Genomic DNA, 26,474 nt, shown 5'->3' with positions numbered 1-26,474 from the left:
TTCACTATCTCCCGGAGTTTGCTCAAACTCATGTCCATCAAGTTGGTGATGCCATCCAACTGTCTCATCCTCTGTTGCCCCCTTCTCCTCTTGCCTCAATCTTTTCCAGCATCAGGGTGTTTTCCAATGAGTCGGCTCTTCGCATTAGGCGGCCAAAGTATTGGAGCTTCAGCTTCAGCATCAGCCTTTCCAATGAATCTTCAGGATTGATTTCCTTTAGGATTGACTGGTTTGATCTCCTTTGCTGTCTGAAGTGATTCTCAAGAGTCTTTTCTGGCACCACAATTCAAAAGCATCAGTTCTTCAGCACTCAGCCTTCTTTATGGTCCAGCTCTCACATCCGTACATGACTACTGGAAAAACTGTACCTTTGACTATATGGACCTTTGTTGGCACAGAGATGCCCTGTCTTTTAGTATGCTGTCTAGATTTGTCATAGCTTTTCTTCCAAGGAGGAGGGATATCCTTTATTTGCAACCTTCACCCACAAACTGTGGTGGTGGGGAGAGAGGGAGAGAGGTGTGTGCTGGGCACCAAGGTGAGTTCTCATTAATCTGCACAGCACTTACCAGGTTGGTGTTCTCATCGTATTTTGTACACCAGGAAAACTGAGGCTCAGAGATAAACGGAGGGAGGGAGGTTTGTGGCCCTTTGCCAGGAAGCAATAGAACAGGGTACTTGGGAGCATAGGCTTAAAGGCAGATATGTGTCCAGCTCTCTTGACACCTCCCAGCTGTGGGACCTGCTTTGGGATGTCCCTTCCTCTCCCTGGCCTGACTTTGCTGCTTGATAAAATGTGATGACAACACTTCCTCCTCTGTGATTGTTATGAGGGTTACAATTGTCCATGGATGTGAAGTGCCCAGAACACTGCCTGGCCCCCAGGAAGGGCTCCATCACCCCGTGCTCCCCTGACTGCCCTCAGTGTGCCCAGGGTCCCTTGGCCAGCAGGAAGTGAGAGATGATGGCTTAGCCAAGCAGGACTGTCCAGGAGAAGGACAACCAGACTCGATACCCTGAGTCCCTGCTAGGTCTCTGGATCTATTTGAACTCAGACCCGTGGATTTCAGAATGAAGCCCCCCCCATACACACCCAATGACACACATTGGACACAAATCTCAGATACAGCCAGCTTGGTCACCCAGTTCTCATCGAACTCCCTGGGGAATTGTGACACCCACTTTACAGATGAGAAAATTGACGTTCATGATCTTTGCTCTTCTCCCAGAAGATTCTGTCTGCCTGTTTAACTATCAAATTCTGCTGTAATCACTTGCTGTTACCTGAAGAAAAGCCTCCTCCTCCTGAAGGATCGCAAACAAAAGCCTCTTTCAGCCAGTGTTATCTCTTGCTGCATTGACGTCATTGTTGTTCAGTTACTAAGTCATGTCTGACTCTTCACCACCTCATGCAGCACGCCAGGCCTCCCTGACCCTCACCATCTCCCAAGTTCACATCCATTGAATCGGTGATGCCATCCAACCATCTCATCCTCTGCATAACCAGCCAGAACTTAGTGGCTTGAAACAGAAGTTGTTATTATCTCTTAAGGCTCTGTGGGTGGACTGGGCTTGATCGGGCGGTTCCCGCGTGAGGACTCCTACGTTGGAGTCATGTGGTTTGAAGGTTCCTCCGCTCAGACGTTTGGTACCTGGGCGGGGTGGCTGGCACAGCCGGCATTTTTGCCCTCCCTTTCCCTAGGCTCAGCCTTCTCTGCAGCAGGCGGTCCTAGGGATGTTGACCTTCCTGCGGGGCACTTGGCTTCCCCTGGAGTGCAGTGTTCCAGAGGGTAGGAAGTGGAAGCTGCCAGTGTCTTAAGGCTGGACCCAGAAACTGGCACAGGGTCACTGCCAGCTGTGTGCTGTCACCGCAAGGGAGGGGACACGGATCCGGCCTCTCCAGGGTAGAGCGTGTCAGAGGCTTTGTGATCATCTGTGACCCACCGCAGCTGGGAAAGAGGGTTTTGGCAGATGCTGTGGGCTGCGGATGTGTTTGATGGCTCACTTCTGTGTAACGTGGATTCTGATAGTTCCCTGAGAATAGATCTGGGGTCTTGCCTGATACACCTGGAGATACGCTGCTCGGCCTAAGCAGTAGGCTGGGACCTGCGTCTTTGGGGACCTGGGAAAAGGTGGTCTGGCAGACAAACTGAGACCGGGAACCAGTTGGCATTGGGGTCTGTGGGATGCTGGGCAGTGGGGTACGTGCCACAAGATGGACAGGGCTGAGGGGCAAGCGAGCATAGGCCAGACTCGGGAAGGTGGCAGCCTGACCCCTCCGGCCTCAGGAGCAGAGCGCCAGCTGCCAGTCAGCTTCTGGAACAAAACACTCTTTCCCTGGAGGATGGGGATGGACACAAAGGTCAGCAGCCCAGGCCCGGGATGGCCGAGCAGGCTTCTCAGCGGGAACTAGGAGCTGCGCTCAGGCAGAGGTCTGGTTTGAAGTGCAGCACAGGTGCATACCGGCCAGGAGCCTCATTGTCAGTCTGGAAACGCAGAGTCTGAAGTGACCGGAACCCAGGGCCCTGAGACTCAGCCCCTGAGAGGTGGAGGCCTTGAGGCCTGGGTGCTCCTGAGAAGCAGGGCGCGGGGTGGGTGGGAGGTCTGCAGAGGGGTGGGGGAGCTGAGAGAGAGCCCAGTCTGGGATCTCTGCAGGGACTGACTGTGGACCCCCGAGGACTCCAGCCCTGGCTGAGGACGTTCAAATGTGCCACAAGTTCCCTTCAGTTCTGGAGCTCCTTTCACCAAGGATTGGTGCCCTTTCCAGGCCCCACAGAGTGATTGACACTTTAGCAGGGCGTCCCAGGTGGCTCAGTGGTAAAGAATGCAGCAAACGCGGGTTTGATTCCTTGGTCGGAAAGATCCTCTGGAGACAGAAAAGGTAACCCACTCCAGTATTCTTGCCTGGGAAATCCGATGGACAGAGGAGCCTCGTGGGCTACAGTCCATGGGGCCGCAAAAGAGTCGGACACGACTGAACATGCACACACACCCCACAGACGGTTCTGTAGGGCGCGGCAAAGGCCTGGTGAGCTGGCAGAAGCAGTTGTGAAGTAACTGATTGATGATGCTAGCATTACCTCTTAAAAAAACTAATTTAGACTTAGACTTGTGGAAATAGCACAGAGTTCTCCTCCCCTAGCTTCCCCTCAAGTTCACATCTTGCATGGTCAGAATGCAGTGAGCAAACCCAGGCAGAGAGCATCGTACATGGCTACTAACTAAACTGCAGACCTTACTCTGATGTCAGCAGGTTTCCCACGAAGGTTCTTGTCCTGTTCCAGCTTCCCTTAGTTATCCTGGCTCCTGCGTCCCCTCCAGTCTGTAACAGTTGCTCTGTCTTTCCTGGCGTTTCATGATCTTGGCACTTTTGAAGAATACTGATCAGTTGTTTTGCAGAATGACCCTCAGTTTGGGTTTGTGCACTGTTCCGTCAGGTTTGGACTGAGGTGGTCCGTTTTTGGCAGGAATCGTTCAGAGGTCATGCTGGGTCCTCCTTGGTCCCCCTTATCGGGTTCATAGTGTCTGTGTCTCATCACTGTGATGCTGACCTTCGTCACTTGTTTAAGGTGCTGTCTGCCAGGCTTCTCCACTGTCAAGTTCCTATCTTTCCTTTCAAATTAATAGATGTCTTGAGGGAGGTACTTTACCCAGGAGACTAAGCAAAAGCTGTTTCTCCCTAAATTTTCACCCATTACTTTTAGCATCCATCAAGGGGTCTTTTCTACAACAGTTATTACTGTAATCTTTGCCTAATGATAATTTCCTATTTCCTTCTTTATTTCTGCTTTTATTACTTGGAATTCTACTGTAAGAAAGAACCATCCCTTCCCCCCATTTATTTATTTATGTGGTTATTTATAGCTATATAAATAGCTATAAATATTTATATATTTATAATTATTTACATTATTTATTCTATTTACATTATTCTATAAGCTATGATTTGTTACTGTGGCTATTTATTTTCTTGCTTACGGTGTTCCAGCTTTGGCCTCATATCAGGAACACCTTCAGCTTTGCACTTGTGTTTTTGACCAGCCCCACTCATTTTTTTGTGAGCATTTCTTTATTTTTTCAAGTCGTAAGACGTTCAAAGTTATCTTGTATTTTCCTTTCCCAAATCCTGCGGCAAGCCACTTCTCCAGGGGCCCTGGTTCCTTTCACTGGAGAATGGCATATAGAAACCAAGATCTGGGTGTTGGCTGTGCTCATTGCTGCTGAGGTGTCACCGCGTTTAGACCCTCCCAGGGGCACAGCTGGGAATTACATGGCAATGCGCTAACACACGAATATCTCCTCATCTGTATTTCTGTATCCACCTACCTGTGTGTATATTAAAAGCCATAAGTCTATCCTGATAGCTCTAATTCCAGTTCAACAGCACAAGGGTCATTTAACCTTCTCTCCTTTCCTTATTTGTAATTCCTTTCTCCAGCAGTGAGAAGCCCAGTTCTCATTATCTCAGATACATTTATTTAACTCCAATATAGAGTAGTTTCGTGGAGAAGGCAATGGCACCCCACTCCAGTACTCTTGCCTGGAAAATCCCATGGACGGAGGAGCCTGGTAGGCTACAGTCCATGGGGTCGCTAAGAGTCGGACACGACTGAGCGACTTCACTTTCACTTTTCCCTTTCATGCACTGGAGAAGGAAATGGCAACCCACTCCCGTGTTCTTGCCTGGAGAATCCCAGGGACGGTGGAGCCTGGTGGGCTGCCGTCGATGGGGCCGCACAGAGTCGGACACGACTGAAGCGACTTAGCAGCAGAGTAGTTTCAGAATTGCCAACCCACATCCCTGTGAGAAGTGCATTTACTAAGTGATGACAGCATTGTATACCGACCTTCCGATCTCAGTGCTACGCTACACATTCAAAACATGGTTTTCCAAAGTCACTTAAGTTAATGCTTTTCTTTCCCACCCTCTCCAGTGTGGTTATAGTATTTATTGATAGTAATTTGGTCCTTTTGTTAGCGTTGACATGCTATTTTGAGTTTCTCTCGCATCTTGGTTGTTTTTAGTTGCTTTTTTGTGTGCATATGAAGGTCATACGAAACATCACAGTGCTTTTCTGTCAGATCCGAACCAGAAGATATACTTGGAGACATGTCACTCGCTTTTCATCCCTGCCAATCTGATCTCATCCTCGACTTCTCTCTACCCCTTTCTTACCTCCTCTAGGTAGCCCATCTCTTTCATTTCTAATTTAGCCTTTCTGTATTTCTTCTGTACTGATGAGCAGGTTGTATATCTTATAGCCTCATTCTTGAATGAATTGTAGCATTCCACTCTCACTGTTTGCTTTTCTAATTTAACCGTATGTCCTGGAATGATCCCCAAATTAGTTCGTATCACTCTTTTGCCACCTTCTTTACAGCTGCATAGTACTCCACCATGTGGCTATACCAGAGTTCATTCAGCTCCCCTCCTGTGTCTGAGTGTTTAGGTTGCTTATCACACTTTTGCATTTTCCAATGGTATTGCATTAAATAAACTGCACAGATATTTTTGCAGTGCTGGGCATTATCTTCAGACCTCTGTCCAAGGAGTGAGCTTGCCAGCTTGGCAGATAAATGCACATGCAGTTCTATTGGGTGTTGCCAACTTTCCCTCCAGTAAGCTTTACCCTCAACGTTGGAAAATATTTGTTTCTTGAAAGTCAAGGTTTGTGTCCATCTTGAATTGATTACTGATGAGGACCAGAGACAGAGGATAATGTATTTAAGGTGACACAGCTCATTGGGGGCCAAATGAGATGCAATTCAGATACAGCTCCCCAGAGTCCCCACCTCTTTCCCTACTTCCTGCTTCTTCTAAGAATTGGGAGTGGGTTCTCCTGGCAAGTGGGGTCCATGGCCCAGAGGGAGTAGCAGGCAGGCGGATGTGATGTTTCTGGTGGGATTGTGTCTTGTTTCCACTGCTGAGTTTAAGCAGTCTTGCCCTGGAGCTACCTGATGATCTCAGGGAAGTCTAGGCTAGTATAATTCATTCTTCCCAAAACTATAAAGTGTACTCTCATCTGAGCGAGAGAAAGACTGATAAATTTACCCTTAAGGGTTAGTACAGGGAGCTGTTTTTTCTGTTGATATCAGTATTTAAACTTTTCTTACCCTCCACATAGTAAACTAAGCCTCCCTTTCATCAGACTTCAAGGTGGGAAAGAAAACTAGCCCATCTGCCGACGAGGGCCCCCATATCTTCTTACTTGGACCCACAGTCTCCTTGACCACATGGGTGAGCTGAGTGCAGAGAGATTTGCCCAGGCTCTTCCCCAGGTTAGGAGCAGGTAGGAGGCTGGTCCCAGTCTGTCCCTTGCTCGCTCTGAGTGCAAATGGTATCACCATTGGTAGATGGCAGACAAGAAAAGAAAGATGCCCTGGGCCTCTCCAGGCTCTCTTGAGTCCATCTTTTCATTCATTCATTCATTCATTCACTTGCTATTTCAGTACACTGAGCACCATTCGAACTCCATGCCAGGTCGGGGAGGGCTGGGACATGGAGATGAATCAGATTCAGGAGCTCACAGTTGAGTAGGGAAGGACCCAGATAAAGGGAAGGTTACAGAATAGGACTGGAGATGCTCAAAACGCAGTCTGCCGTGGGCTTCCCAACATCAAGAAGGGATCCTTGGAGAGAGGCTGCCAAGAGAGCTGAACCTGAATGGATGAGTGGCAGTTGTCCAAGCTGGGAAGAGAGTGGGCAGATGCGCTGAGGTTAGAGAACACGGCGGGAGTTGAGGGGAGGGGGCTGTAGGACCAGAGTGAGACGCGTGAGAGGGAGGCAGGGGGTGGGCAGTGCTTTGGCTGCTGGGTTCGATCCTGACTCAGGTTGTGAGTTCTTTGTTTTATTCACTGCCATATCCCTAGCGCTTGGGGCAGTGCCAGGCACGTTGTAGGTGTTCAGTAACTATTTTGAGTCTCAATTCTGTGTCTCTTAAAGGGGACAAGCACTTCTTTTTGCTGCTGCTGTATCCCAGTACTCTCAAATAGGGCCTGGCACATAGTAGGTGCTCAATGAATATTTTTCTAGTGGTTGACAGGCTGGATGATAATATAGAGTTTGGCCCATACCTTGTACTTACTAATTAGCAGCTACGATTGTTATCTTCTTGGGTAGCTAGAGAAGTAGTTACTGGTCAGGTCATGACGGGTCTTGTGCAAAGCTGGATCCAGCAATATCTTGTCAGTTAGTAAAAGACAATGATGATGTAATAGAGGAGAACCTTTGTATTTTATTACAAGTTAATCACTAAAGGGATGATGCCCACAAGCTTACATTATACATAATGGCCCATCTCTGGGAACCCTGTCTCCCAGGTAATGAGCGTTAAGCTAAAACACCTTTGTTTAGCTCACAGGAAACCTCCTGGACAGGCCCACCTGTGAATAACTGCAGGAAGGAATAAATTAGCACATCCCTTCTGGAGGCTGACCAGAACCAAGAAATGTCTGACTTTACTTCCTTCCCTTTTGGTGTAAAAGAAGCCCAAATTCTAACTCAGGCAAGATGCTTCTTTGGGACATAAGTCCACCATCTTCTCAGTCTACCAGCTTTCCAAATAAAGTAGCTATTCCTTGTCACAACAACTTGTCTCTGATGAGCAGTACAAACTTGGACTCAGTAATGATAATAACAACAATTGTAAACCTTTGTTGAGGAGGTTAAATGCTTTACAAATGTTCTTTCTTCGATGGCTCTTTGGAACCCCCCCGGGGGTAAATTCACACGTGTGTCCAAGCTGCCATCTGCCTTAAGTAGCATCTAATGAAACACAGGCTATTCCGTGGCCACCTGGACTGGGTGTGGGCACATGGGCAGGAGTTTGTCCTCTGGAGAACTCTTGCCCAACTTCTGCAGAGGACCTTGCCTGGGTGCTGGGTGTCTGTCCCTCGGACAGTGCTTCCCGGCTGATTTCCTGCGGCAGAGCTGGAGGCCGCCTGGTCCGAACATTTCATCTTGGAGAGCGGGTTACCATTTTTTACTTGCTGGGGTCTGATTTTAGGAGCCAGATGGGTTTTTAAATTTTTTCACGAAGTATCTCATGTGTGCTTGCGCTCATGCTCAGTCGTGTCTGACTCTTTGCGACCCCATGAACTGCAGCCCACCAGGCACCTCTGTCCATGGGATTCTCCAGGCAAGAATACTGGAGTGGGTTGCCATGCCCTCCTTCAAGGGATCTTCCCAACCCAGGGATCAAACCTGTGTCTCCTGTGTCTCCTGCATTGCAGGCAGACTCTTTACCACTGAGCCACTGAGGAAACCCATTTCACGTATAAATAGTGTATATGTATGGCTGGGATAATAAATACGAAACAAGCATCTATGTACTTATTGCATAGTCTGTGGAATAAATTCCGAAGCTCTTTGTGTGGTTTACAAGAGCCCCTGGTCTGGCCTCTTCTTCCCCCGAGACTTCAGCTCTCCCCAGACTTACCATGATACTTCATCACCCAGACTCACCGCATGCAGCCTTTCGCACATTCACCTTTTCTTTGCACCCGCCAATCTCCTAATGCCTAGTTTTGTCCTACGATGGGCTGAACTAGTCCTGCTGGCCATTCAGGTCTCAGCTCAGCTCCCTCCCATCTTCCTGGGAGAATTCCCTGCATGCCTCTCAGGTGAGTGGGGACTACCCCCCATGTGTGTTCCCTGGTGCCCAGGGCTCACATCACCATAGTGATGTTTATGTCTCCCGCTCCCTGGGAGATGCCCGAGGGACCTGGTATTCTATTGGCGGATGCTCTGTGGATGCTCGGAGGATACTGATGGGAGTCCTGGCCCATGGGTTTCTCAGGGGATGCTGTTTTAAGTGACCACTGAGGTCTCTTCTCTAGGGAGATGTCAATGGTTCTTTAATGCTCTGGCATCATGCACTGGATTTGTCATCCAGCATTTCTGAATGTCCAGGCAAAAGCTCATCCTTGTTAAATAGGATGAAATGAAACGTCCTCCCCCCAACAATATCAAAATGTCCTTGAGATGGAGAAACACCGGGAATTACAGTTGAGCCAGAGCCACCCCTGGGAAGGTGGTCAGCGAGTCCTGGAAAGGATTTGAATGAAATAGTCTCTCCCCTCCTTGTCTTGAATGAGTGGTACCTCTCAGCATGTCGGGGAGCACAGATTTAGTCCCAAGACTGGCAGTATTTTGAAAAATGAATTTCTGCTAGAATTAAAGGGTACCGAAGCCAGCTCCATGTGGCCTGACTATCTCTGGTGGAACAAAAACAGTCAGAACTTTTAACATTTGGCATTCCCACACACAGCCACACCCCTTTCCCAGCTCAAATTCCAGCCCCCTCCCCACTCCCTTCCCCCAGCAGAGAGATACTGTCACAGAGAAGGCTGCCTGCTTTGTCCTTTTCACTCGTATAGTGAATTTTCTAAGGCTCTTAGAAAGACAGAAGCACTTGGAGTCTTCGTGGTTTTATTTACTCATATATGTGTTTTGAATATGAGGAAATATAAACAACGTGTGTTCAGTCGCTAGGTCATGTCTGACTCTTTGTGACCCCATGGACTGCAGCACTCCATGCTTTCCTGTTCTTCACTATCTCCTGGAGTTTGCTCAGATTCATGTCCATTGAGTTGGTGATGCTATCTAACCGTCTCATCCTCTGCTGCCCTCTTCTCCTTTTGCCTTCAATCTTTCCCAGCATCAAGGTCTTTTCCAGTGAGTCAGCTCTTCACATCTAAAATAACATAATCAACTACATTACAGAAAATTTCAAAATATTCTTCCCCCAGGCATTTTCTCCTGTTCTAGTGAGGTTTTAAAACTATTATTTAGAATCCTAAGTAGGAGTGAATTGCAATATCTTGCAGTATTTTTTCCCCATCTCATAGCTGGGGCATCTGCCTTTAGGCCAGTTGGTCTTTTGATCTTCATTTTAAACTGCTGTGCAATGTTTCATAATTCTGTGAGTTTTTTTTTCATTCCCTGTTTGCTGTTGATTGCCAAGTGGCAGCTGAAGGAAGATCTGTGACTTACTGAACAGCTCTGAGAAACTGGGTGTAGAGAAGGGGACCCTGCAAGTGAATTGAGGGGACCTAGGGCACCAGGACCCAGTGTGGGTCCCTAGGACTGCATCTCTCAGCCATGTCCTCCTCTGGCAAGGTCACTGGTCTGGTAGACCTAGAAGTCTTAGCTGGATTTCACAGCATCCTACAAAAAAGATAGAGAAATATGCATAGAGGGAGAAAGCAAACAATAGAAGTCAAATGACTTGTGCTGCTATGAACACGTTAGCATTACCCTGGAAATCTGGTCAAAAATTGGGGCATGAATCATCTAGACACCATCATGGAGGGTGTGCATGTCCAGTTTGTGGATGGTCTGAAGATGGAGGAGAAGGACTGGGTAGGTAGAAGGGGTCCTCTGGAAGCTGAGATGGCCTCATGGGGCGGCTCCATGGGCAGAAGTCAGCCTGCTGAAATGTAGCAGAGTCAGAATACTCAGTCCTGTCTTTGGGTTCCAAACACTCATTTCCCTCAAACAGGAAGAGGTCCACGTGGCTCTGTAGCATCACGATTCCATAGCATTCCATAGCATGGTGTGGTGACCCCAAAGCCAATGTGGTTCTGGGCAGCAATAGTGAGTGTGTTGCCCCAGAATGATGGAGGGGATAGCCCTGCCCCACCGGGCTGGGAAAACCTTTCCCGGAGTACTGTTTTTCTCGTGAATGCTATGATTTTGAAATGGGTCTTTCCAGGAACAGGATCGTGATTAGGCGGGACTGCATGGCCCATTTAGAGGTGGGCGGTGTTTAGCTGGAGAAAAGGAGGCTCATGGGGCCACGAGAACAAGTCCCAGTCACCATGAACATCATCATCATTTAATCTCAGTAGTTGCCAGTCCTTGAACCAGACAGTTCACAGCCATTCTATTTAGTCCTACGCTAAGTATTAACCCCCAGCTTACAGATTAGGACACTGAGTCTGAGAGGTGAAGCCGCTTGCCCAAATCACACAGCTGGTAAACCACAGAGCCAAGATAGGATATCAGATATGTTTGAGGGCAGAGTTGTCATTTCTTCCCACTAAATATCACTTTCTCAAAACCTGAGGTATTGTTGCCTTGCACAATCACCTTGGTCCTTTTTTTTTTTATAATTTGTATTGGGATATAGCCAATTGACAATGCTGTGATAGTTCCAGGTGAACAGCAAGGGAACTCAGCCATACATATACATATATCCGTTCTCCCCCAGACTCCCCTCCCATCCAGGCTGCCACATAACATTGAGCAGAGTTCCATGACATCAGCTTGGTCTTTGCAGAGAGGGTGGCCCCTTCCTGATTACAGAGCTCAGGGCTCCTACTGGAATTTACATATACATATTTACATTGCGCTCAATACTTCTAGTCTTTAGAACCCTGTGGATCTTTTTTTTTTAAGTTGTTTTAATAAATTATTAATTTGTTTTTATTATAAGCTTTGTTTCATTAGTAAGTATTTAGTTGAAATAATTATTCATTAATTGATGTATTAATTGTTGGATGGATATCAAAAGTCTGTTTAGAAAATGTAAGGTGTAAAGAACAAACATCCATGTACCCACCTCCCCCTTAAGAAATATTACCAGTATTTCATGGGTCCCCAGCCCCATCCACTCCCCCTCTCTACTTGGTAGTAATCACTCCCTAGCTTTTTGGTTTATTATTCTCTGCTTTTCTTTGTAATTTTATCCCTGTTGGCTTAGTTGGTAAAGAATCCGCCTACAATACAGGAGACCCCAGTTCAATTCCTGGGTCAGGAAGATCCGCTGGAGAAGGGATAGGCTACCCACTCCAGTATTCTTGGGCTTCCCTTGTGGATCAGCTGGTAAAAGAAGCCCCTGCAATGCGGGAGATCTGGGTTCAACCCCTGGCTTGGGAAGATCCCCTGGAGAAGGGAAAGGCTACCCACTCCAGTATTCTGGCCTGGAGAATTCTATGGACTGTCTAAGTCCATGGGGTTGCAAACAGTCAGACATGACTGAGTGACTTTCACTCACTCACTCTATCTCTAAACAACTTGTTCAGTTTTCCCTGTTTCTGAACTTCATATAGGTGGAAATATCTTTTGTGTAGTCTTTGGTGGCTTACTTTTTTAATCTACGTTGTATTAGCGATTTATTCTTGCAGCCTGCAGCATTTCACTCCTGTTCACGCCGTAGAGAATATATGAAGGCCACTGTGAATGGACATTTGTGTTGTTCCCAACATGCTGCTAACAGTGACACTGCTGCCTGTCAAGACTCTTGGCTGCTCTGGGACGCTGGTGCAGGTGTACCCAGGTGTGTGCCCACAGGTGGGGTGGTGGGTCACCAGGTTCTGAGTATATTCGTCTTTATAAGATGATCGCATCCTGTCTTACAGAGTGACAGTGACCAAGGTGTATTCCTGCACGTGCTCAGTTGCTCAGTCATGTCTGACTCTTTGCAATCCCGTGGACGTAGCCCACCAGGCTCTTCTGTCCATGGGATTTTCCAGGCAAGAATACTGGAGTGGGTTGCCGTTTCCTTCTCCAGGGGAATCTTCCGGACCCAGGGATCGAACCCGTGTCTCTTGCATCTCCTGCACTGACAGGAGGATCTTTAACGCTGAGCCACCTGGGAAGCCCCAGTACTCCCAAAGCTGGAGAACAAGCCTCCCTGTTGCTTTCCAGCCAATGTCAGTATTGAATGGTTTTCTCTGATTTTTTTACCTTTTGTCCATCATGGCTGTTGGGTAGTAACTCATTGTACTTTAATTTGCATTTCTCTGATTGCTGAGGTTTAGCTTCTTGATGGTTACTTACTCGTTTGAGAAGTGCCTGAACGTGGTTTTGCCCAGTTTTCTACTGGGAGTCTTATCATTTTCTTACTGGCATGACACTAACATGATATGTATGATATACAGTGAATATAGCCTATATATGATAGACAAATAGTACGTACACATATGTGTGTGCATATATATGTATATCCCAGATTATGGCTTAACTTTATGACATTTTTGATAAACAGAGGTATTAAATTTAATGTTTTTGAATTTATTACTATTTTTCTGTATAGTTTGAGCTTTTATGTCTCATTAAGGTATCCTCTGCTTCAAGGTCATAAAGATACTCACTTATATTGTCTTATAAAAGTTCTTAAGTTTTTCTTTTTGCAGTTGTCTGTAATGCACCTGGAACAGTGAAATTTGGTTTGGCTCCACTTATTTTTTTCTATATGGATGCCCAGTTATTCCAGCACTGTTTATCCAGAAGCCCATTGTCCCCAGAGATGAGCAGTTTTCATGTATGTATAGCTCTGTTTCCATTACTTTGACTTATTTTTCTAAGGGTTAACTCCTAAAGCTGTATAATAATTCATGATGTCTTATAAGGCAAGTTTCACTTCCTTATTCTTCTTTAGTAAATAATTTGGCTATTATTATCTCTTTGCACTTTGATATACATTTTAGAATCAGCCTGCTGCTGCTGCTGCTAAGTCGCTTCAGTCGTGTCCGACTCCATGCGACCCCATAGACGGCAGCCCACCGGGCTCCCCCGTCCCTGAGATTCTCCAGGCAAGAACACTGGGGTGGGTTGCCGTTTCCTTCTCCAATGCATGAAAGGGAAAAGTGAAAGTGAAGTCGCTCAGTCGTGTCCGACTCTTAGCGACCCCATGGACTGCAGCCTACCAGGCTCCTCTGTCCATGGGACCCTCCAGGCAAGAGTACTGGAGTGGGGTGCCATTGCCTTCTCCGGAATCAGCCTTCTAGGTAGCACCAAAGACCCTGTAGAAATTTTGATTGCAGTAGCTCTCTATATAGATCACCTTAGGAAGAACTCATGTTTTCTAGGTATTGACTCTCACTCTCCTTGAAGATGGTGTGTCTTCCTTCTTATGTAGGTGCGACTTTATGTCTGTAAACTTTTCTAATTCTCTTTATAAAGATTTTTACATATTGTTAGATTTATTTCTAGGTAATTTATACTTCCACTACTGTTGCAAATGCTCTCTTTTTGAGATAAGCCTCTTTATTGAAATAAAATCCACAAACCACTGCATTCACCTCTTCAAAGTGTACAATTCAGAGTTGTGTAACCATCACCAAAATCTAAGTCTGAAACATTTTTATCATGCCCAAAAAAACACCTTTGCCATTAGCAGTTAACTCTCACTCCCCTCTGCCCACTCCAGCTCCTGGCAGGGAGGAAGGAGTGAGGGAGTGAATGAATGAACTTACGCCTGTGCAGCTGGATTCACGTCAGACATTGCCTGGTCCCCAGCTTTCCTTTCTGTTTTATTTTGGTTCTATTTCCCCTCCCATCTGTTATTGGTCTAGTTTTCAGCCAATCTCCCAGCCTCTTTCATCCTTCTCCACTCCCTGGCCAGACAGCTTTTCCTAAGGAAAACCGTGTTCCAATCACTTCTCTCCGAGGAAACCCTCGGTGGCTCCCTTGGGAATCCGGCTGCACTCCCAGCACGGTTTCTCTGGGGAGATTGAGGCTGATGACTCAAGCCCCTTGGAGGCAGACTTTGGGAATGCAGCTCTTGGGAGTCGGAGAAGGCCTCTTCTGGGCTCTCCGTTTGCTGCAGAGACCTCAGAAAGTAAACACAGTCGACCTGATTATTCTCCTCTACTTCTTCCTGAGTCAGAGCTGTCTCGGGTTAACTCGGGGAAGAGGCTAAATTAAGCCTTGAAATCAAGCAGCCTCCGTGACTGGCACTTTGTTTTGCTTGAGTGACCGCGATGATGGGTGCTGGGTTTTAAGGGCAGCACTAATTGTGTCTCTTTAGACCGACCTTCGTGATCTTTTCCTTACCCTACAGAGACGGGGATGGTCAGATTCACTCCTCAACCTCCACTGCCCCCCCCGCCCCGGAGTACCCACTGACACATTCCTTCAGTGCACTTTCCCCAAATGCCTTGTCCATGCCAAGCCCTGTGCTTGGTATTGGAGATTCAAAAGCTTGCTCTCTCAGGGCTTGAAGTCTAGCTAAGGGAACTACAAGAAATAAGAGACCCATGAAAGAGATAACTGGTGCTTGGGTAGGTGTCTGTCCAGGGCAGAGAAGGGAGTGGATATCCCTTTGCCTTCTTGTGACCTCATGCAAAGGCCATGGCATCACCAAGATAAAAGAAGGGGCCAACCCAGCACTCAGAAACAAGTGAGTGGATACAGCCACTTATACCTTATACCCTAGCAGTTCTTCTCTTAGGTGGGTGGAGCCAATAGGAAATGGCACAGATTTACACCAAAAGAAAACGTTGCAAACAAACATTGAATCTAGTTAACACATGTACGCTGCAGTATTTAAAGGGAAGTATAATGAGAAGGAAATAGCAACCCACTCCAATATTCTTGCCTGTAAAATCCCATTGAGAGAGGTGCCTGGTGGGCTATAGTCCCTGGGGTCACAAAGAGACAGGCATGACTGAGCGGCTGACATAGATAATGATATTTGCAGTTTACTTTGAAATGCACCCCAAAAAGATGGCTGGATAAGATGCACAGATAGGTATCTGAGAAAACAAATGTCATTGTTCAGTAAGTCATGTTTGACTCTTTGCAACCCCATGGACAGCTGGATGCCAGGCTCCCCTGTCCTTCACCATCTCCTGGAGTTTCCTCAAATTCATGTTCAGTGATGCCATCCAACCATCTCATCCTCTGCCACCCCCTTCTCTTCCTGCCTTCAATCTTTCCCAGCATCAGGGTCTTTTCAAATGAGTCAGTCAGATGGGAAGCCATCAGGTGGCCAGAGTATTGGGGCTTCAGCTTCAGCATCAGTACTTCCAACTCAGGTTTGGTTTCCTTTAGGATTGACTGGTTTGATCTCCTTGCAGTCCAAGGGATTCTCAAAAGCCTTCTCCAACACCACAATATGAAAGCATCCATTCTTTGGTGCTCAGCCTTCTTTATGGTTCAACTGAAAACATTCATACATGACTACTGGAAAGACGACGTGTGTGCCCTGTCATCTCCAACTCTTTGCGACCCCATGGACTATAGCCAGCCAGGCTTCTCTGTCTGTGTAATTTTCCAAGCGAGAATACTAGAGTGGGTTGCTATTTCCTACTCCAGGGTATCTTCCCAACCCAGAGATCAAACCCACATTTCCAGCATCTCCGGCATTGACAGGCAGATTCTCTACTACTGCAAAAAACCATAACTTTTTGACTATACGGACTTTTGTTGGCAAAGTGATATCTCTGTTTTTTTATCTGTCTAGGTTTGTCATCACTTTCCTTCTTCCACAGAGCAAGCATCTTTTAATTTCATGGCTGCAGTTGCCATTCACAGTGATTTTGGAGCCCAAGAAAATAAAATCTGTCACTGCTTCCACTTTTTCTTCTTCCGTTTGCCATGAAGTGAGAGGACCAGATGCCATGACCTTTCATTTTTTGAATGATTAGTTTTAAACCAGCTTTTTCACTCTCCTCTTTCATTTTCATCAGGAGACTCTTTAATTCCTCTTTCTGCCATTAGGATGGTATCATCTGCGTATCTGAGGTTGTTGATATTTCTTTTGGCAATCTTGATTCCAGCTTGTGGTTTATCCAGCCTGGCATTTCACATGATATACTCTGCATATAAGTTAAATAAGCAGGATGACAATATACAGCCTTGTCTTACTCTTTTCCCAATTTTGAACCAGTCCATTGTTCCATGTCTGGTTCTAACTGTTGCTTCTTGACCTGCATACAGGTTTCTCAGGAGGCAGGTAAGGTGGTCTGGTACTTCCATCTTTTAAAGATTTTCCACAGTGTGTTGTGATCCATACATTCAAAGGCTTTAGCATAATCAATGAAACAGAAGTAGATGGCTTTCTGGAACTCCCTTGCTTTCCTCATGGTCCAGCAAATGTTGGTATTTTTATCTCTGGTTCCTGTGCCTCTTTGAAACCCAGCTTGTACATCTGAAAGTTCTCAGTTCATGTACTACTGAAGCCTAGCTTGAAAGATTTTGAGCATACTCTTGCTATCATTTGAAATGACTGCAATTGTACAGTAGTTTGAGCATTCTTTGGCATTGCCCTTCTTTGGGATTGGAATGAAAACTGACCTTTTCCAGTCCTGTGGCCACTGCTGAGTTTTCCAAATTTGCTGATATATTGAGTGTAGCACTCGAACAGCATCATCTTTTATTTACTTGTTTAATATAAATTTATTTATTTTAATTGGGGGCTAATTACTTTACAATATTGTAGTGGTTTTGCCATACATTGACATGAATCTACCATGGATGTACATGTGTTCCCCATCCTGAACCCCCCTCCCACCTCCCTCCCCATCCCATCCCTCTGGGTCATCCCAGTGCACCAGCTCCGAGCACCCTGTCTCATGCATTGAACCTGGACTGGCAGTTCGTTTCACATATGATAATATAAATGTTTCAATGCTATTCTCCAAAATCATCCCACCCTTGCCGTCTCCCACAGAGTCGAAAAGATTGTTCTATACATCTGTGTCTCTTTTGCTGTCTCTAATATAGGGTTATCATTACCATCTTTCTAAATTCCATATATATGCGTTAGTATACTGTATTGGTGTTTTTCTTTCTGGCTTACTTCACTCTGTATAATAGGCTCCAGTTTCATCCACCTCATTAGAACTGATTCAAATGTATTCTTTTTAATGGCTGGGTAATATTCCACTGTGTATATGTACCACAGCTTTCTTATCCATTCATCTGCTGATGGACATCTAGGTTGCTTCCATGTCCTGCCTATTACAAACAGTGCTGCGATGAACATTGGGGTATATGTGTCTATTTTAAATAGCTCAGCTGGAATTCCATCATCTCCACTAGTTTTGTTCGTAGTGATGCTTCCTAAGGGCCACTTGACTTTACACTCCAGCATGTCTGGCTCTAGGTGAGTGACTAAAAGCAAGTATAGTAACATGCTAATAGTGACATTTAGTTGCTGAGTATATGGGTGCTCAGTATAAATTTTATGTGTGTGTATGTGAAAATTTTCATTTAAAACATTGGAGAAATGCATATGTGTGTTTGCCAGCCGAAAAGTAAAAGAATGTTCAGAATAGCATAATGACCTCAAACTGAAAGCAACCCAAATGCCCATCAGCAGTAAAATAAATGCATACATAGTGGGTCTGTTTATATAATGGAGTATTGTTCACAATGAGAATGAACGAACAACAGCTACACGCAATATGGATGAGTTTCACCAATATAACATTGAAGGGGGAAAGACTCAAAAGAGGACATCCTGTATGGTTCTGTTTCCATAAAATCCATAAACAGGCAAACCTAGCCTAGGATGTTAGAAATCAAGGTAATGAATGGTTTTCAAGAAGAAGGAAGAAAAGGACTGAATGGAATAGGGAGCCTCCTAGGGTACTTGAAGGTTGTTTCTTGGTGACCGCTAACAGGTATGAACACTCATCAAGTATGTTTAAAGTCTGTGCACCTTTCTGTTTGTGTATTACACATCATTAAAAAACTGTACTGGGAAGAAAAAGAAAGAAGACCAAACATATCCAGCCTAGAAGCTTTGCCTAGCCAAAGCTACTTTTTTCATTTAAAAAGAAATTTTAATTAGAAATTACATCCTATGTACAGTTGTTATTCCAAGAAGTTTCATTCCATTGGCTAGGACAGAGTGGATAGCTCTGAAGAGGTGAAGTCTTGCCCTGACCACTTTAAGGTGGTAGGAACCCACCCTGAATCTGTCAAGTAAACCAACGTTGTGAAGGGAATAAGACTTCCTTTTAAGGCACACATTTGTTCATTTGTGCACGAATGCCTGTTGCATCAGTTCCCTTGGTCTTCACTGTGTGTCTTTCCTTCACACAGAAATCTATCCACATACACTGTGTCCTGAATCCAGACTAGATTCCCAAGGTGTGACCTGGCCCTTTCAGGGATTCATGTGCCCAGAGGAAGAGGCGTGCAGGCGTTTCACCTGGCGGCCAGCCTTTCTGCCTTCCTGGAGTCCTTTTTTGTGATTCTGTTTGTCCTGAGATATCGTTTGACCCCTGAACTGACTTGTCAAGGGTTCTTCAGAGAAACAGAAAACGAGAGAGAGAGATAGAAAGACAGATAGAGGTTTGTTATAAGAAACTGGCTCATGTCATTATATGTGCTAAGTCACTTCAGTCATCCAACTCTGTGCGATGCTCTGGACCACCAGGCTCCTCTGTCCATGGGATTCTCCAGGCAAGAATACTGGAGAACATTGCCATGCCCTCCTCCAGGAGATCTTCCTGACCCAGGGATCGAACCTGCATCTGTTCCATCTAACCTGCATTGGCAGGCGGGTTCTTTATCCCTAGTGTCACCTGGGAAGCCCCATGTCATTATGGAGACCCCTAAGTCTCGGTATCTGCAGAGTGAGTCAGCAACCAGGAGACTCAGGAGAGCTGATGGTTTCACTTCAGTCTGAAAGCTGGCAGGCTTAACACCCAGGAAGAGTCTCGGTTGCCGTCTGGATTCAAAAGCAGGAAACAGCTGACGTCCCAGCTCAAAGGCAGTTGGGCAGGAGGAGTTCCTTCTCACTCAGCCCTTTTCTGCTATTCAGGCCTTGGACTGCTTAGATGAGGCCCACCCACACTGGGGAAGGCAGTCTGCTTTACTCAGTCTATCGATCCCAATGTCAGTCTCATCCAGCAACCACCCTCACAGACACACCCAGAATCATGTTTGACAAATAGACATCTGGGCACCCCAGGACCCAGGACTCAGTCAGGTTGACAGAGAAAATTAACTGTCACCACTCTGGAGCCTGAGAAGCCTTCTAGCTTGAAAAGACACAGCTCTCTAATAGAAGAGGTGCAGCCAGGGGCCCTGGCCTCGTCCCTGTCTCATCTCATCAAGTAGGACAGGCTGTTGCCACCTCACACACATTGGTCATTTTTTCCCCCACTTTGTTTGGATTAGTCATCAGTAGAAAAGAAGGCTTCAGCTGCCAACCAGGCCCCCTGAATGGTCATAGTTATGATTTTAAAGAATAAATAGAAATATCTTAGTTATTGCAAAATACATCATATATGTCAGGCAATCTCTGAAACAGTTGAAAGGATAAAGATAAAAAACGAACCACTACATCCTTCCCGCACAGCTTCACAAATGGAAAATGACCAGTATGTTGAAGGTCTTTGGTGCTCCTCCGAGGGGATTCCCGCTCTGTCCTTTCCTATAAGTAGCCACTCTCCTGAATTCTGTTGGTTATTCTCTTGCATTTTACCAACACCAAAGTGTGTGTCGCTAAATATACTTGTTTGATGTGCCCTATTTGAGTCTTTATGAATTGACACGTGCTGTGGGTATTTTCTGCAACATGCTTCTTCATACGAGATGGGGCCTCACCCCCACCGTCACGTGTAGCCGCTGTGCGTTCATTTCACTGCCGTATCATAATCTTTGGTGTGGACGCGTCCATCGTAGGAGCCACATGTCAGTCTCTTCAACTCTTGATGCCTGTTTGGGTAACTTCTGGTCCCACTGCCATCACAGCTGAAGCTCTCAGGAGCATTTCTGTCACCGTCTCCAGGTTCACAGGTACGGGGATTTCTCTAAGATGGACATCTAGGAGGTCAGGTGCTCAGCCCGGTTGAAGAATATCTCTTTGCTTCTCTGGGTAATGCCAGGGAACTTTCCAGAATGATTTTACCAGCGTGTGCTCCCGCTGGAGGTGATGCGGGTTTCTTGTGATGCTCTCCCCCTCCCCCCTCTCCATCCTCTCTGGTCTCAGTAAATTGCCTTCCCTAGTTTCAGTCACCCTTGTTCACAGGGTGGGCAGTGTTTAAAGCACAGTGTGACCATGACGCCCTCCTGCCCACTTCATGCACGTGCAGGACTGTACTTGTCTAGGGCGGGATCTAGTACGTGAACATGTGTCAAATTCCCGCTGCTGTGGGAGAGCCCATGTGCTTTTGTTGGACGACTGTGCAGCTGTCTCTGTCTCTGCTTCAAGGAAAAGGACTAAAACAAAATCCCAGTAGAGTGGGTGGTGCCCAAGCTGGACCCTGGGGCTGAGCTCCTTATGCCAATATCACGATATTCATCCTTGAAACTGATCAGCCATGCTCTGCCATGTCTCCATGGGCAAAGAGCAGTGTGTCCCAAAGTTTTCTCCATGAGAGATTTTTTGTGCCCACCCAAGACCTAGTCCCCAGATGTGAAATCACTCCCCTACCCGGTCTCCCAGGCTTTGGAGAGGATGCTTATAAACCAGCTTTTTTTGTGTGCTACCTCTTTCCAATCACAGGTTAGTCTGGGGAGGAAGATAAAGACATTTGCCACCAAGATGGTAATCACGAGTGGAAATGACGAAGACAGAGGAGGCCAAGAAAAAGAGAGTAAAGAAGAGAGTGTCTTGGCAATGCTGGGGATTATTGGGACCATTCTGAACCTGATCGTCATTATATTTGTATACATCTACACCACCCTGTGAATGGCCCAGTGGGTCCTCAGGCCCCGGGATGGCTGAAAGACAGGCGCAGTCCTGTGTGTTGGCAGATCAGTGACCGGACACTGCGCCAACAAGCAGCCTTGACAGACACACACCGCTCAATCAGATGCACCTTCGAACTTGATAAAGGGTCACCAAAATCAACCACTCCTGCTGCGAGGAGCAGACACTAAAGCACAATGAATCCACCAAAACTCATTCACACAGGAAGGAAATCAACGTCGTTGGCAGGGAACCCGAAAGGACGCTTGGAAGACCGCCCTTTGACACCATCAGGGAGTGGATAGGTGCAGAGATGGGTTATCCCAGGTCGCTGATGGATGTCAAGTGTTCATAAAGAGGAACAGGGGTGGACGCAGCTCACAGCAGACACAGCTCTCAGCCTGTCTCCCAGGACACGTGTTTCCTCCTAACTCGATAAGCTGTTTGGTACCAAAAAACCACAGGGACAGTCCTTGACAAGCATCCCATTCATCGAAAGTGTCTAACTATTTGATACTGGGGATATAACTTATTTTTTTCTTTTTTTCATTGGCTTGATGTGTGTATGTGTTCATACCAAGGTTTATAAATATATATTTTTAATAAATGTGCTCTATTTTTTAGCATGAACCAAATATTTGGAGAGGCACTCCTGGATCCATACAGCTTTCCTTGGTTTTACCTGCTGTATCTACCTTAGACTGCAGTTGTTCTGTTGTGTAATCGCTCTAGTCCTCGTCCTCTCATCTGGAATCGTTGCCCTTCTCTCTCCCTCTCGTGCTTTTCGGTCTGGAGGACATTTTCCCGTAAGACCAGCTGTGATCTTGGTTGGTGCATGTTTTAAGATTGTCCATTGAGCGACTTTCTGTTGTTATACTGGAGATGTAAAACGGTCGTGGGCATGTGGACTTTGGATGTACCGTATCCTTACTGAGAATTATGCATGAACAGGGCTGAGTGATATAGATCAGCTATAAAATTTTTTTTACAAGGAAGACCATGGAGGAAGGGCCCGGCTACATCTGTGGATCAACTATAGGATGGAGTATTCAGCGTCTCATTGGCAGTGTTATTTCACTCTTGTGACCATTTGTCAATGAGATTTGATTTTATTGGCCACATGCCATGAAAGATGGATGGGAAGGACGAGGAGGGGAAAGCTCAGCATTAGGTGTGTAACTCCCTTAGTGAGCTGCCCGGGAGCCTTTTCAAAGTAGGTGGGGGTGTAAATGACACTTGAACACCCCCCTACCCCGGCTGTAAGAGCTCACCTGGGTGTTTCAGGCTGTGAGGACACCCCTGCAACAGGTGGCTTTTCAAGAGCACTAGAAGGGGATGCAACGGTCACCCTAAAAGATTGCTACATTCTTCAAGCTCTTGGTTTTCACCCACATGAAGCTACTTCTTCCCTGGCAGGGACAGTTGAATCAGGATGAATGTGCCCTGTTCTCCTGCCTCCCTGAGATGGGCCTTTCACTGGCTGCAGCGGCATGGCCTTAAAATGAGGGTTAGAGTTCCTTCTGCCAGCGCCAGCTTTGCCTGTGGGCAAAAGAAGCCGCAGACTGCCTAGGTGGAGTCGAATGATGTCCAGGAGATCACCGCCAGGTCTCTCCCTCCTGATGTTGTGGTGTCTGAAATTTCACCCTTAGAGAGTCACTTCTTGGACTGTATTAAGGACCAGGCTCTTTTTAAAGCAGGTGCCTTGAGCGCCAGGCCCTCATCAGGAGTCTTCTCTTCCCCACTAGAAGAAACAGATGTTGATGTGTGTTCAGGACATCCTGTGTGCTAGGCACTGGGCCAAACCCTGTATTCCTTAAGTCACTGAATGCTCACAGGAAATGAGCTGGAGAGTCTCTATCCCACATCGTAGAGGAAGAAAGGGGGACTCAGATGGGGAAACTTCCCCGAGGTCAGGTAGCTGGTTTCAGAACGCAAATTCCCAGAGCTGTCTGATTTCCCTAGCCCGGTGAGGGGCATCAAATGCTGGGAAAAGAGGGAATAATGGAGAGGCGGGGACTGGCCCGGCAAGAGCCCTCGGGGCTGGATGCACACTGATGGTTTGCTGAGGGCCAGCTCTGCTCCCTGCCCTCCTTCCCTCCTAAGAATAAATAACCCCTGGGAACTCCTTGCACCCTGGCAGAATGCTGTACACATAAGGACTTGAGGAGGAGGGCCAAGAGGAGGCTGCTTAAAAATATAATGGACTGTCGAGGGAGAGAGCCATCTCACAGGTTCTGTGTGGTTCTGGAAAGACTGTGTGAGAATTCTAAACAGTGAACAGAGTAAACAATAAAGGTGCAATGGAAAAAAAAAAGTCTACGGATGTCCTTTTTCCCCTCACCCCCAGCGTCCGGGTATTTTTAAACCTTCATGTCATTCCTTTACCTATACATATTTTTGTTTTATTTTGCTTTTTTTTTTTGATATGGACCATTTTTTAAAGTTTTTTGAATTTGTTACAATATTGTTTCTGTTTTATGTTTGCTTGTTTTTCCTGGTTTCTGGGTGGTTTTTTTGGGTTGTTTTTTTTTCTGGTTTGGAATCATAACTCCTCAACCAGGGATCAAACTCACACCCCATGGACTGGAAGGTGAAGTCTTAACCACTGGACCACCAGGGAGGTCCTGATTTTTTTTTTCAAGCGGACAAAACTGAATGTGACTCTGTTTCACTGAAACTGTTTTGTTTGGACTGTGGAAGCCCTGGTAATTTTTCAAGTGTACTAATTTGAAATTTATTGAGGGGAAAAACTGCCTTTCCGATCCTCTCAACAGCTCCCTGATGGTCCTTCTACATTGTCCTAATCCACAGCCTGGAAATAAAGCTGCCTGTTCAATGACTGCCAACCCAAGTGGCAGCACTGTCTCCTGCAGAGAGTCTTTCATTTCTGCCCTCATTTAGCAAAGCCTGAGAACATGGACTGGGCAAACTCACAGTTTCCTCCTTGATCTCAAAGCATCTCGTGGGGATGTGATGGGGAGGCAGCCGGTGGCCCTGGGGCGTGCCGAGCCCAGCCTTGGCACCGACAGCAACAACTCAAACGACCCGCCTGAAGGCTGATACTTCCTACCCATCCTAAGGGACCCTCACAACAACCCGAGAGATGTCTGTGCCTACCCCGTCTACAAGATGAAGTGTGTGTGTGTTCACTCACTCAGTCATGTCCGACACTTTGTGACCCTGTGGACTGTAGCCCACCAGGCTCCTCTGTCCATGGGATTTCCCAGGCAAGAATACTGGAGTGGGTTGCCATGCCCTCCTCCAAAGGATCTTCCCTGCTGAAGGATCAAACCTACATCTCCTGCATTGGCAGGCTGACTCTACCACTGAGCCACCTGGGAAGCCCTAGAAGATGAGGAGAAAGGCTCAAAAGGGCTGATCGACTTTTCCAAGGTCACACAGCTCGAAACCAGCAGAATCAGACCTGTCCACATCTCTGTGCCATCTGCATACCTTGAGTGGTGCAGGCTGTGGGTCTGAGCTCTGCGGGAGCCATTGGGCCAGTCCAGTCATGTGACACAGCTTCCCACTACACCTGCCTCTCCTTGGTCACAGCAAAGCTGGTCTGGCCAACATGGCTGAATCAATGCCTTTGACTTCTATCCCAGAAAGCGACTCAGAAACCCCGGGTTCTGGCAGGGGAGGGCCAGGCGCCCACGGCAGTGTGCCCTGGTGGTTTGGGGCCGCAAGGTGCTCATCGATGGCCAGAAACGGCCTGGGCCTTTCATCTGCCTTATATGATCAATACGACCAGCTCTGTGAGCCTCAGTTTTCCTCATCTGTCAACAGGGGGTGCTAATGGCCCCCAAGTCTCATCAGGAGTTTTAACCTCATTTTTATTGATACAGAAAGTGTGGCATGGAAAGGTGAGTTGACTTAGCAAAGGTTCCCTGGTGACTCAGATGGTAAAGAATCCTCCTGCAATGTGAGAGACCCGAGTTCAATCCCTGAATTGGCAAGGTCCCCTGGAGAAGAGAATGGCAACCCACTCAAGTATTCTTGCCTGGAGAATTCCATAGAGAGGAGACTGGCGGGTTCCATGGGGTCTCCAAGAGTTGGACACGACTGAGCGAATAACAATTTCACTTTCACTCGGGGACCATGACGTCATGTGGCCTGGGTTCCAGAAGCTGCTGCCTTCACCTTTGCAGCCAAAGAATGTCACTTAAACCCCCGTGTCATTGTTCATGCGTGTGTGCGTGCTAAGTCGCTTCAGGTGTATCTGACTCTTTGCAACCCCATGGACTGTAGCCCTCCAGCTTCCTCTGTCCATGGGATTTTCCGGGCAAGAATACTGGAGTGGATTGCCGTTTCCTTCTCCAAGGGATCTTTCCGACCCAGGGATCGAACCCAGGTCTCCCACATTCCAGGCAGATTCTTTACTGTCTGAGCCACCACGGAAGCCTATTAGCTATTAAAAGCAGCAATTAAAAAGCATGTCTTTAAAAATCTTTTCCCATTAAGGAATAACAATAAGGACACAAAAATCAGATTCAGTGGTGTTTCAGAATCCTTTTCCTGACAATATTAAGTGATTCATTTCACCCGGGATGATGCAAAGGTCTATTTAATTGAAAAACTAAGTGTTGGAGACTTGGAAGTGGCCCTATATTAAAATGAGAGCATAATCAGCTCTTCATCAGTAATTTGAAATTTTAGCTCTGTCTTCTACTCAAAAAGAAAATTAAAAGAAAAGTATTCATTAGGAAGACAAAGGTGTGTATGTGAATGTGTTGTGAACAGTATGGCGGGATGGGAAATTTTAAAACTCTTCTGTGCAGACGGAATATGCCCTGTACTTTAAGCCAGTATTAAAGCCAGGCACTGTATTCCAGGTGCCCAGAAGAATCTCTGTGGAATGGACGAAGCAGACGGAGACCAGCCTCCAGTCTCAGTCAGATCCGAGCACATCCTCCCTCTGCTGGCTCTTTCCAGGAGACAGAGTCAGTCATGGCTGCTGGAAGAGGTCACCATCGCGCTTGGTCTCTGCTGCTCTTACACAGTGAGCCTCAGCTCGCTTCTGGGAGCCTCCGCTCTCTTATCTATGAAATAGGATGCTGTCTTGCAAAAACTTGACCAGGTTTATCGCTCATG

General features: G+C 46.6%; 1 protein-coding gene across 1 annotated transcript in view; it reads left to right on the top strand.

The window, feature by feature from the left end:
- TUNAR (transmembrane neural differentiation associated intracellular calcium regulator) overlaps nucleotides 1-24,237 on the top strand; it is a 54,877-nt gene extending 30,640 nt beyond the window's left edge. Inside the window, exon 2 of the mRNA XM_081548111.1 lies at nucleotides 21,195-24,237. Coding sequence (XP_081404237.1) covers nucleotides 21,195-21,380 — 186 coding nt within the window. The 3' untranslated portion in view covers nucleotides 21,381-24,237. The remainder of the gene's footprint in view (nucleotides 1-21,194) is intronic.
- The last annotated feature ends 2,237 nt before the right edge of the window (nucleotides 24,238-26,474 follow it).

This window comes from Giraffa tippelskirchi, chromosome 12 (genome assembly GCF_054371585.1).
Source record: "Giraffa tippelskirchi isolate mGirTip1 chromosome 12, T2T-mGirTip1v1.2.pri, whole genome shotgun sequence".
NCBI lineage: Eukaryota > Metazoa > Chordata > Mammalia > Artiodactyla > Giraffidae > Giraffa > Giraffa tippelskirchi.
This window is presented reverse-complemented; position numbering and strand designations above follow the sequence as displayed.